This window comes from Lycorma delicatula, chromosome 7, assembly GCF_047948215.1.
Source record: "Lycorma delicatula isolate Av1 chromosome 7, ASM4794821v1, whole genome shotgun sequence".
NCBI classification, from domain to species: Eukaryota; Metazoa; Arthropoda; class Insecta; order Hemiptera; family Fulgoridae; genus Lycorma; species Lycorma delicatula.
In genome coordinates, this window is record NC_134461.1 from 28331744 (window position 1) to 28344449 (window position 12706).

General features: G+C 36.2%; 1 protein-coding gene across 3 annotated transcripts in view; it reads left to right on the forward strand.

Annotated features, from left to right (window-relative positions):
- The window catches only part of exd (PBX homeobox extradenticle), a 617080-nt gene that overhangs the window by 23782 nt on the left and 580592 nt on the right, over nucleotides 1-12706 (forward strand). For all 3 annotated transcript variants that reach the window (XM_075370540.1, XM_075370542.1, XM_075370541.1), the window contains exon 2: nucleotides 463-536. In XM_075370540.1, the coding sequence (XP_075226655.1) occupies nucleotides 463-536 (74 nt within the window). The remainder of the gene's footprint in view (nucleotides 1-462; nucleotides 537-12706) is intronic.

Sequence of the window (12706 nt, forward strand, 5' to 3'; positions counted from 1 at the left end):
TACATCGATATATTCGGTAAAGTGTCGGGACAGTTCCCTTTATTTTACTTGTGAAGAGCATATCTACCCGTTATATGCTTACGGAATAAAATATTAACGATTTATTTATCGTTAATAAACGTGTCCTGCATAAAAACTTTAAGATACTTTTAATGTTTCCCCTTCTGTGCTAATTGTAATTAGATCGATAGTGATAAATAGAACTTTATATACCATATCGACAGCAGAAATAATTATTTGTTTACGGTTGATTGGATTTTCCTTCGGTATTTTGTAATTTTTAATGGCATTCCATATCGGTTGTATGGATGTGTGTAGTAAAGTCACATAAAATCGTTTCTCTTTATTATCTCGTTTTATTATGAACAATTTATGAAAAACCGTTTAAAATAAATGTATTTTTTATATAAATTTTACATTTACAGATTTAAATTCTATTTATTATTATTTCTTTTTTTTCAGGAAGCACACCCTCAACTGTCATCGTATGAAACCATCGTTATTCAGCGTCCTCTGTGAGATTAAAGAGAAAACAGGTCAGCCAACTAACTGTTTTAGATATTTACATATTTATTAATATCCCTTTGGTTTTATATCTTAAAATGTTTTTCGACTATTTAACTTTGTTTAATCGATTTTCTTTCTTTCTTTTTTGAATTACGTAATTCATTTTAAAATGTACTTGTTTATCGGTAAACATCATCGGCGGTTTAGTTAAAATAATATTAACCCTTTTTTAATCGCTGGAAATCAAATTCTTTTCTCAAAACTGTTGAGAAAAGTTTTTCCTTCCAATCATCCTGATTTTCATAAGCTTTAATAGATTGATAGCTACACTCAAAACAGCCGTACTTATTTTAACCGCTACAATAAATTCATCCCAATTTTTTTTTTCAATCTATAATGTTTTAGGTCTCAGATTAATAGTAGAAGGAAGATTAAAGAAAAACAAACCGACATACTTGGCATTTATAGACCTAGAAAAGGCATTCGATAACGTAGACTGGAATAAAATGTTCAGCATTTTAAAAAAAATTAGGGTTCAAATTCAGAGATAGAAGAACAATTGCTAACATGTACAAGAACCAAACAGCAACAGTAATAATTGAAGAACATAAGAAAGAAGCCGTAATAAGAAAGGGAGTCCGACAAGGATGTTCCCTATCTCCGTTACTTTTTAATCTTTACATGGAACTAGCAGTTAATGATGTTAAAGAACAATTTAGATTCGGAGTAACAGTACAAGGTGAAAAGATAAAGATGCTACGATTTGCTGATGATATAGTAATTCTAGCCGAGAGTAAAAAGGATTTAGAAGAAACAATGAATGGCATAGATGAAGTCCTACGCATGAAAATAAACAAGTACAAAACGAAAGTAATGAAATGTAGTAGAAATAACAAAGATGGATCACTGAATGTGAAAATAGGAGGAGAAATATTATGGAGGTAGAATTTTGTTATTTGGGAAGTAGAATTACTAAAGATGGACGAAGCAGGAGCGACATAAAATGCCGAATAGCACAGGCGAAACGAGCCTTCAGTCAGAAATATAATTTGTTTACAAAAAAGATTAATTTAAACATCAAAAAAAGATTTTTGAAAGTATACGTTTGGAGTGTCGCTTTATATGGAAGTGAAACTTGGACGATCGGAGTATCTGAGAAGAAAAGATTAGAAGCTTTTGAAATGCGGTGCTATAGGAGAATGTTAAAAATCAGACGGGTGGATAAAGTGACAAATGAAGAGGTATTGCGGCAAATAGATGAAGAAAGAAGCATTTGGAAAAATATAGCTAAAAGAAGAGACAGGCTTTAGGCTACATATTAAGGCATCCTGGAATAGTCGCTTTAATATTGTAGGGACAGGTAGAAGGAAAAAATTGTGTAGGCAGGCAACGTTTGAAATATGTAAAACAAATGGTTAGGGAAGTAGGATGTAGGGGGTATACCGAAATGAAACGACTAGCACTACATAGGGAATCTTGGAGAGCTGCATCAAACCAGTCAAATGACTGAAGACAAAAAAAATGTTTCAAATTTCATTCTATCATAAATTCTGTATAATTATGATAAAAAAAGGAAGACATAAATTTGGGGCCTTAAAGCATTTAAGTGAATAATATGCTGATCGGTACCTCAAAAAAAGATAAATTCACCTGGTGGATATTAATGTAGATCTTCTAATTGCAATATACTGTTTTTTTTTTGTTTTTTTTACAAGGATGAAATAAGAGTTCAATTGTTTTTATCAAAGCCGGGTGACAATATAATATTCCAGCATTACGTTTTCAAACATCCCCCCCCCGTACGGGGGTAAATTAAGGGTGCGGGTGTAAAAAATTACTAAACGGCTATACGGGTTTTTTGGGGTCGCAGTTGACAAATCCGATAGCCGTTCGTCGAAAATTGTAATTAGTAAATGAAATATAAACGTCACTATAAAACTTCACTACTCGTTAACTTTGTATAGTAAATGTTTGAATGACAATTTGTTTGATATTTTATATATATAATAGAAATTTCAATATATGATGTTATCTTTTGAAATCCAAATTAAAAATTAACCTACTAATTAAACTCATGCAATGTATGATAACAATTTGACTGAAGCATGACAAAAAAATATAAAGCAATTTTTTTTTTAAATTTGGAAAAAATTTTTTAATATTATTTAAGAGTAAAATTCTGTTTATAATAAATTGAAATTACTTTCAGAACAGTCCAGTTATATACTTAATGTGCATGGTGTCACTGTAGAATTGCGGCCGTTACAGTTATGATTTTATTTTATATATATATATATATATAAAACAATTACGTGTACTGTGGATGACTGGCGTATCTTGCAGTCCAGTTGATGTCAGCGCTCATTCATTTGTCCGTCGGTCTTGTGTCAGTTGGTGGTCCCGTAGTTGATTCTTTGTCATTTAAAAAAGACACAGGAAGTCTGTTAGCTTGATCTTTTATCTCTGTTGCCTTTTTGATGCTGCGTTTTGATCGATTCAATTTAATTTTAGCGTCTTTTTCTTTTATTTACAAATCGTGTTTACGCTCTTGTTATGCGTATAAACTCAGCGTCTTTATTTACTTACATCTTTCTTAAGTTGTATTTTACTTTATTTTGGTACCTTTTAACTGTAACGTTCAATTAACCTTCGTTTAATTTTGTTCTCCGAATATAATCGACTTATTTACGTATATATATATGAATTAGGTATAGTATATTTTAAGTTTACCATGGAACCAGTTTGTTGATCCGGTTCAGATGTGTAGGAGTGTAATTATAACTACTTGTGATAATCCATTAGATTCCTGAATTAAAAGAGGTCTTTTTTCGTTAACAAGTTCCACCACCACCGCATTTCTTAGACATCAGCTACTATAAGCGTGGTCCTGGTTTCTTCAGGAAACCAGGACCACGCTAAGATCTTTAAGAGGATTAAATCCGACAGCGCAGCTAGCAGATTGAAAGTTTTATCATTTTTACGTTTGCTGCTTGCTGATGAACGTCCTTTGTCAGAAGCAGTAAACATTAATGGGTATTTAAAATAACATTGATTTCTTAACGGGCACGATGATCTCTCACTGTTACGTTATTAAAGTTATTTATATAGGAAGCGACTTAAAACCGAATCGAACGTCTCGAATTGCAGTTTTACCGGGCGGCGTATTGCTATACACATATGAGGCTTGTAAATAAAGTAATGAGACTAGTTTTTTTCTGGCGGCTTAAGTGGCAACACTGTAAATTTACTGGTAAACATGTGGTTATATGAACAGCTGATTTATATGTATTAATATTTTTAGTCTATTGTTGCCACGTGAGACGTAACAAACTTCGTGAAACGAGTTTTCGTTGCGTGTTACAAAAATCAGTGATACTAATTATGTGCAACGTTGTGTAATCAGGTATTGTGTTAAACTCTGTGAGAATGCTACTGAAACTTTTTCAAAGTTGTAAAGAGCGTGTGGAAATGACGCTCTGTCACGAGCCCAAGTTTTTAGGTAGTTAAAGCATTTTCAGACGGCCGGGAATCAGTTGCGGACGATCAACGCTCTGGAAGACTGTTAACGTCGAAACGTGACGATAATGTTGAGCGAATCAGAGACTTGATGTGGTACGACCGGTGATGAACCGTCACAATGTTTGCAGAACACTTGAATTTGAACCGTACCACAGTCTATCAAATTTTGACAAACGAACCTGACATAAAAACGTTTGTGCAAAATTGGTCCCAAAAACTTCACTGTTGAACAGAAAACAACAGGGTAACCCACCGGGTTGGTCTAGTGGTTAACGCGTCTTCCCAAATCAGCTGATTTGGAAGTCGAGAGTTACAGCGTTCAAGGCCTAGTAAAGCCAGTTATTTTTACTCGGATTTGAATACTAGATCGTGGATACCGGTGTTCTTTGGTGGTTGGGTTTCAATTAACCACACATCTCAGGAATGGTCGAACTGAGAATGTACAAGACTACACTTCATTTACACTCATACATATCATCCTCATTCATCCTCTGAAGAATTATCTAAACGGTAGTTACCGGAGGCTAAACAGGAAAAAGAAAGGAAAGAAAACAACAGGGTGGAAGTGTACCGCGTTCTTCTAGGGCGAATTGAAACTGATTCTGATTTTCTAAAAAAATGTTACTAGTGATGAATCTTGGATATTTGAGTACGACCCAGAAACAAAACGCCAGACCAAGGAGTATCACACTTCAAACTCACCACGTCCCCAAAAAAGCAAAAATGAGAAAATCAAAACCGTGCTAATTTGTTTCTTCAATAGTTATGGCATATTCCATAAGGAGCTTTTGCCTACAAGACAGATTGTAAATCGATATGTTTACCGAGAAATTTTTGAAAGACTGCGGAATAGAGTTACCCGCGAGAGTCCAGCCAAGACGACTGGATGCTGCATCATGACAATGCACCTTGTCACACTGCACTCTCAATTAATGGGTTTTTGGCAATGAAAAACATTCCTGTAGTTCCTCTCAACCACCTTATTCACCTGAATTGAGTCCTTGCGACTTTTTCGTGTTCCCGATTTTAATTAAACACCTCAAAAGATACCATTTGGAACAGTAGAAAACAAAATGTAATCGACCATCTGAAGGATATTTCGATTTCCGAGTTCCAACACTGCTATGAAGAGTGGGAAAACCTTTTGAAGCGTTGCGTGGCTTCCCAAGGGAACTATTTCGAATGTGACAGAGTCCATGCATAATTGGATTGTAAATAAAACGTTTTTCTGAACCAGTCTCATTACTTTATTTACAGTACTCGTAGTGTGACGGCTGGCTTTCCTCGCTACTAACTATGCTGAAAATATCTTACAATATGCTGCATACTACTTAAGTATACGCAGCTATACGAGATTTCGTACACGAATGACTATCTAACTGTTCCACTCATCAGTCTATTTCTCCCGCATGTAATATGTACAGTTGTACGCCGCCCGCTATATATGGGTGACTCTTTAACGTTGTTACCGTCACTGCTACTACTAGCGCCATTACAGGTTGTGTTTGTTACTACTGTAGAGTCTACACTATTGTTGCCGTTTGTAAATTGTTCACGCTTCAGTGTAGTATAGTATAATGTTCTTTGCAATAGTTCTTTATCTAAAATTCCTTATTCGGTCGAGGAAAGGGTCTCTGTAGCGGAAGCAATGGACTTTGTGGAAGAAACGCATTAAATATTAGCAGAAAAAGTTTCGAACGTCATATCCAATGAAATAGTATCATATACGATTCGTTAAAAAATGGCTTACAACGTGGTCGGTTTCAAAGGCAAAACGAAATAGGCGACCTTCCGTTAGTACGTCAGAAGCATTGGCCGATATTCAAAGAATTTCTGCCGGCCCGAAAAAATTTATAAGTTAACACGACAAAGCGTTGTAAAATACGCATCTTGCTGTAAGATTTTTCAAGGTATAAATTTGATATCTATCGTGTAACGACTGTACAAACGTCTTAATTACTGCTACTCACCTCTCATAAACATTGTCGACGGATAATGTTGCTGTATTTCACGTCAGACGAAACGGTTCATTTACCTGGACTTGTTAGTTCTCACCAGTTATCGGATGACTGAAAACTCCTCACCGGATGATTGAGCGTCCACTTCACGATGAGAAACTCTGTGAACGGTGCGCTTGTTTCTAGTAATCGTATAGGGAGGCCGACATTTTTTGACCGAACCGTCGATACAGAAGTGTACTGGACAATTTTCGAAGCATTCTACGATCGGTTAACAGATCGTGAAAAAGAGTACGACTTCTTTCGACAAGATGAAACAATGTGTCGCGGTTCAAACGATTCACTAGAACGCGTTCATGTGCCTTTTTTAGAAGAACGAACCCTCAGAAAAAAACGGTGGCCTACGCGTTCGCCTTATATTTCTAGTTGCGATTTTTTCCTCGGTTTATTTGAAGATTAGAATTCGACAAGAAATCAACAAAATTTTAAACCACGTTTCGGGTCAGGTGACTCTCAATACGAGTATGATCAATCGAGCGCAAAAGTGCATCGCTGGGCCGGGCGTTTGCTTCGAACATTCTTTATAAATATACGGTAATTGGTTTGCATGGCATTTCTCCCGCCACCACTCCATTCGGTCGCCCTAAAACATAAAACGAATGTCTGTGCCACGAACGACTACCGAGTCGCCAATCAGATTAGCGACCAGTGTCCTAACTAGCTCCTAGAGGTAACCTAATTGCGCGAGCGATCTAAGCTTGGTGCCACACACTACTTGCTTCGTGTCCCACCGCTCGCTTGTCATATATTTCTAAAACGAGTAGGCGCATCCCGTTAACTACTAAAACATATATAACACTCGATAAATTAATTTATCTCGTCAAGACAGCTGTTCGCTGCCACGACTAGGTCGCTGAATGTCAGCAAGTACCTGCAACTCGCGCATGGTGTCTTGCTGATATTTGAGTTTGGCTTCCTTGATGGCATGAACATATTCACTTCGGACGCGCCGGTAGACACGCAGGCTCTCAGCGGACACGTCATCAACGATAATCTACGTTAGGGGACGATGCTGATACCTTCTACGCGCAGATCTCACCCCTGCGCGCATCAGAGGACCACCACCTTTTCCCGGGCCGCCGCCTGCGGTCAACAGACAGCCTCTCGTCTGTAAATAAATAATTATACGGTAAGTATGTTAACGTTTGCTAAAGTGTAAATACACAATTTAGTTTAATTTACGTTTTCATTCTTCGATTTCATCCAAAAAGTTACATGTCGCAACTTTCTTTAATTTGTAACGGTTCGGTTTAAAGTTTCTCACCGGTATTTGTTTAAACGGGTAAATAACCGGGTCCAAGGTACTGGCACTGTTTAAACGATACATTGGTATTTTATCATTTTAGATTATTTTGTATTTTATTGAAAAGTTTTTCTTAAAAATTCTTATTGCCGATAATGTATGTATTTTTTGAATTTTTTATTGGTGCAGAACTATTTAACGACCGACCGGTTAATGGAAGTGAAGTTTAATCAATTTTTGAGCATCTGTAACTAACAGACGGTACTTTTTTTTAAGATCACTATTATTAGTTGTTTGAGAATTTCATCAGTTTTTATTTATAATTCGTAGAAAATCTGTCAGACAAACTGTCTTTGTAAGTGATACACTCGTATACCGTTTATTCGCGTGTGAGTGTGTGTGTGTGTGTATATATATATATATATATATACATACAGTATTATATTTTACCGGTATCAATCACTCACTCTTTGGTGCTAGTGGTGTGTCATTGTGACGCGTTATTGTTGTTTTTGTTTGACATATCACTTTGTCCTGTTGCTATTCATTTTGAACCGTCGTGCTGGCTGGTCTCCCCCCTCACACTGTATACTACAGTAGGCTACACGTACACATTTATTTTACGTGTGTGTATGTGCTTGTGCGGCTCGGTGTCGAAAGATTACATCCGGAGAGGTTCTATCAATCAGAACTGCGGATGTGCAAATTTCAACCTTCTCCCACTTACCCCTTCGCTCTTTCCCATCACCATTCGAATCTAACTGCCGCGTTCATGTATTGTACTCTATATACAGCTAATTCCCCTCGTACCTTTTTGTTTATGTTTTTGCAACGATAATGTTTTAAAAAGTGTTTGTGTTCGTAATAAAATTTTGTTTTTAATTACCGTATATTTCTCGGGCGATCTTTTAATAAGATCATCCGGTATTTCTTACCGAGCCGCAATAATCCACTTATAAATCTGTATCAAAGACCGTTCCTTAATTTTACCGGATGATGTAGTCTCGTATATCATGTTGGCCATTCGGTTTGTGTACAGTATCTGTAGTGCGCGATTTGTGTGCTTGTAGTGATTATCGGGCATTCTAGTTAGCGGTCGGTTTACTCAGATATCTACAGGTTGAAGAATAGATGTCATTTCACCGGAATAATAAACCGGAACACACTTTCCAGCAATCGGTCCTCGCATTACTGTTCGAGTGTAAAACTGTCGGTTACAAGTACGGAAGGCTTTCTCAATGAGCGCCTGCTTGACGTTCCCAGACGGTTATTAATCCGGCCCAGTAATAATTCATTACTCATCTGTCCCTTTACTTGTGCTCGCTCCTACGACAATATCGGTTGCAAATCTTTCACCGTTAAGTACTTGTTTTTTTAATTACATTCGAGTGAAATTTTTTACGTTCTGAAAGAACAACTACACCTACACAGTCAGTTGTTGTCGATGCCATTTCGAAAGTCACCGGTGTCTGATACGCATTCCCGACTTGATCGAGGGATTAATCTTTACTTTTACGTAATTTTTGACATATTTAGAATTATTGGGTCTATCTTCGTACGTTTCTGGTTACCGCTGTACTGTTGTCGTCCTTTCAATAGAAAAACTATGTCGGCAATGAAATCGGCTTAGACTAACGTAAAATACATTCGTACCGATATTTAATTCATTGGAAATTTCCAGGGCCTTCATTTGACACATTTCTGTAGAAATCGACAAGTAGAATCCAATGAGCGGCAAGTTTTTTCTTCTATTTCGGGATATTTAGCGTTTTCCGCAAAAATCCTCCCTTGTTTTTATCGGCTCTGGGAAATTCGTTTTATTTTTTTCGACACTCACGAATGCAGGATTCTGCATATCAAATTTTCTGCCTGTAGCGCCATTTTCACACCCTTTTGGATAAGCGATAACAAGTTACTTTTCTCCATCGGTGAACTAACGCAGTCTTTTTTCAACTCGTCTGCAGTTCAACTGTACATTAAACGTTTACATACTAAACGGTCTTTGTCACAGTGAAAACTCATCGGAAAATGACCACAAAATGATCGATAAAAATGTTTTCGTATGAAATAAAAATAGCGTACCTGTGGGAAAAATACAAAGGACAGCTTCTGTTAAGTCTGGCCCCAAGTCGTAGATAAGGGTTTAAATTTGTAATTCCGGCAATTATTCGTATCCAAGTTGTTTTTTCTTTATTATTTTACTTCTCTGGATTTAGATTTGTAGTCAAAACATAGGAGCTTGCATTACAATTCTGTATGGATTGATCGATTAATATACGAGGGATATCTCTAAAGTAAAGACCGCTGGGAAATTTCTCTCCTTAAGGTTGGCTTACCTGCGTCGTTCATGGCCACGCTAGTAATTTACACACTACATTGTTGTCTGTAAGTTGTCGCGTTGTATTTTTGATTACGTGTGAGTTATTACGTTATAAAATGAATAGGAAAATCGATGTTGCCGCCGACTGGGAAATACGTTTTTTAAATCGTCAAAACGTTAAGCCGGCTGAATTTCATAAGCAGTTGGTTGCTTTGTACGGTGACAATGTAATGAATGTAAGAAACGTCGGAAAATGGTGTGAAAGGTTTAGAAATAACAGAATTAATGTGCACCTTGAAGAACGTCGGGAAGGCTTTCGATAATCTCCGAGGACTTGTTGTAACGCGTCGATGATGAAATCAAAAAAGATCGTCGCTCAACTATTTCGGAATCTGGTCCTTCTTTTAACTGATATTTCAAGAACTGTTATCGGTCGCATTGTTCATGACCGTTTAGGCTTCAGAAAGGTTTATGCATGTCGGTTGATGCACATCTTAACGGAACGTCACAAAAAAAATTCGAATGGAGTCTGCTTTAGAATTTTTGATGCGCTACGTAGAAAAAGGCGTTTACCGGCGATGAAACACGGATTCGTATTACACGCCAGAGAGAAAACGGCAGTCAAGTGAATGGCGTCGTCCTCAATCGCTGACTAGACCGACAAAGGTCAAGCCACAACCATTTGGACGCAAACTGATGGCCACAGTGGCATTTTGGAATCGGTTTGGCATACTGCTGATCGATTTCATGCCACGTTCAACGACTATAAATGCAGAAGCCTACTGCGAAACTCTGCGTGAGTTACGGTGCGCCATTCAAAATCGGCGACGGCTGACCGACGGCGTCTTCATGCTGCACGATAATGCATGTCCACATGTTGCGGGTCCGACACGTTATTTACTGAGAACATTTAGATGGGAAATTTACGATCAGCCACCATATATACCGGACTTAGCTTCTTTTTATTACCATTTGTTTGAGAAATTAAAATAATTATTGAGCGGTAGCGATTCGCGGGTGACGATGAACTTAAAAATTCTGTAAAATCAGTGGTTAAATGAACTGGCGGCGGAAGAATAGACAAGGGTATATTGAAGCCTGTGTATCGCTACGATAAATGTATTCATGTGGCCATTATGTAGAGACAAGGTATGTAGTCTAAGAGAAATAAAATATATTTACGAAGTTTACAGAATAAATGTTTTTACAGTGTAATTGTCTTTACCTTAGAGATAACCTCTCGTATAAGTTTTTACGGTTACATCATTATCATTGTGAAACCTTAAAATCCACGTACAACCCTTAGGCTGTATTTGAAACCGTCATTCTGTTGAAAATGTTGCGCCTGATACACTGGTGTATACGGTACGTCAAGATATGAAATGCCTGTTACAGTTCATTTCTTTATTTTGTGATATACCTTTATACATGATCTCTCGGTACAACAAGTTCCTCTTCCGTAAATTTTGCGATATTTTCATTAGACCGTAAACACAATCGTAACGGTTTGCTGTGACTTTCAATTTGTTGAAGCATTCTTTGTCACAGGATACGACTGAACTAGAGAAATGATTATTTGCTTCTCACAGAGTAATAAATTTCTCCCAAAATTCCATCCTTTGATCAAAGTTATCTTCATTAAACGTATGAAGTAATCTCGGTTGATAAGATAACACTTAAACTTTGTCAACGTAATACGGTGTTTTTTTGTAAAGTGCTACCGGTTTTATGCCTACTCAGTCGAATGGCTTTTAATTTACCATTTTTAGTTATTTTAAATAAATAAGAAAGTTGTTATAAAATATTTTTGAAAATCTATTTCTCTGTTTGTTGACTAACAGTAATTGGCCTACGCAACTTCTAATCTTTCCGCTATTTTATAATTTTATATTCTGCCCGTGACGTTCAACATCGACGTCGGAAATATTGATAATTAGGTAATCTCGCGTGAAATCTTCACGACGCAGTATCCTTGTTATTTTATCATCTTCAACCGTAAATGCTCATCCTCGTTTTGTGTACTTAAATGCCATTATTCCCAATATAAATATAAAAAAGAACTTAACAACAATTGACTAGTGATTATCCGTTCATTATTACTCGCTACAAAACCCAAACTTTCTCAACCTGTTACAGAATGTTAGAAAATTTAAACCGATTTATAATTTGTAGGGGAACTAACTTTTATCCCAGATCGGATTTATATATATATATACAGACACACACACTGTATATATAAAGTATGGTATTTACATAACATGTACGTTAATGGTTGTTTGTAATAAAATAAAAATAATTAACGTAAAGCCAAAATTTTCCGTTGCATGGCCTTAGGTACCGGGGATAAACAATTACTCTCCTTTCAAAAAAGAAAAGACATTATTACGAACAATTAATATCATTTAATCACATTTTTCTATTTATTTCCCCCTTTGTACGTCTTAAGTCTACTTCATTTCGAATTATATCGACCAATGTCCGATTTTCATCATCCTCTTGTAATATTGCATTTCTGAAGCGCCTTTTTTCGCTGAGTTTTCTTACTGTTCAGTTTGATTTCCGAAAACCCTTATTATTCCACGTAAATATTTACAGAAGTTTTCTCTAGATGCATATTTGATCTAAGAATCAGAAACTTGCTTTTTGTATCGAACCTCATTACTTGTACCGTCAACTTTTTATTTCTGCATTATCTGGATCCGTCCTTTGTAATTTTATTTCTCAAATAAAAAAAAGTTCTTCTTCTTCTGGTATATTGTGTTCTCCTACATTTAATAATTAATTCTTGATTGTCTTCCTTTCTAACAGGATTTCATAGCGTTTTCTTTTTTTTCCTTTTTTTGTGTTCAAACAACCCAGAATGTAATTTTATAATTTTTATTCAGTGTTTTATAATAATACTACAACCTAGGAATGAATTTCTTCTGATTTTTATAATTATTTAACCGGTCAGACAAAATTGTACGAATGGCTTTTAATTTACTTACCGTCTTTAATTATGAAAAATAAATAAGAAAGTTGTTATAAAATATTTTTTTAAATGCATTTTTCTGTTTGTTGACTAACTGAAACATCTCACCGTGTGTATGTGTGTGTGTC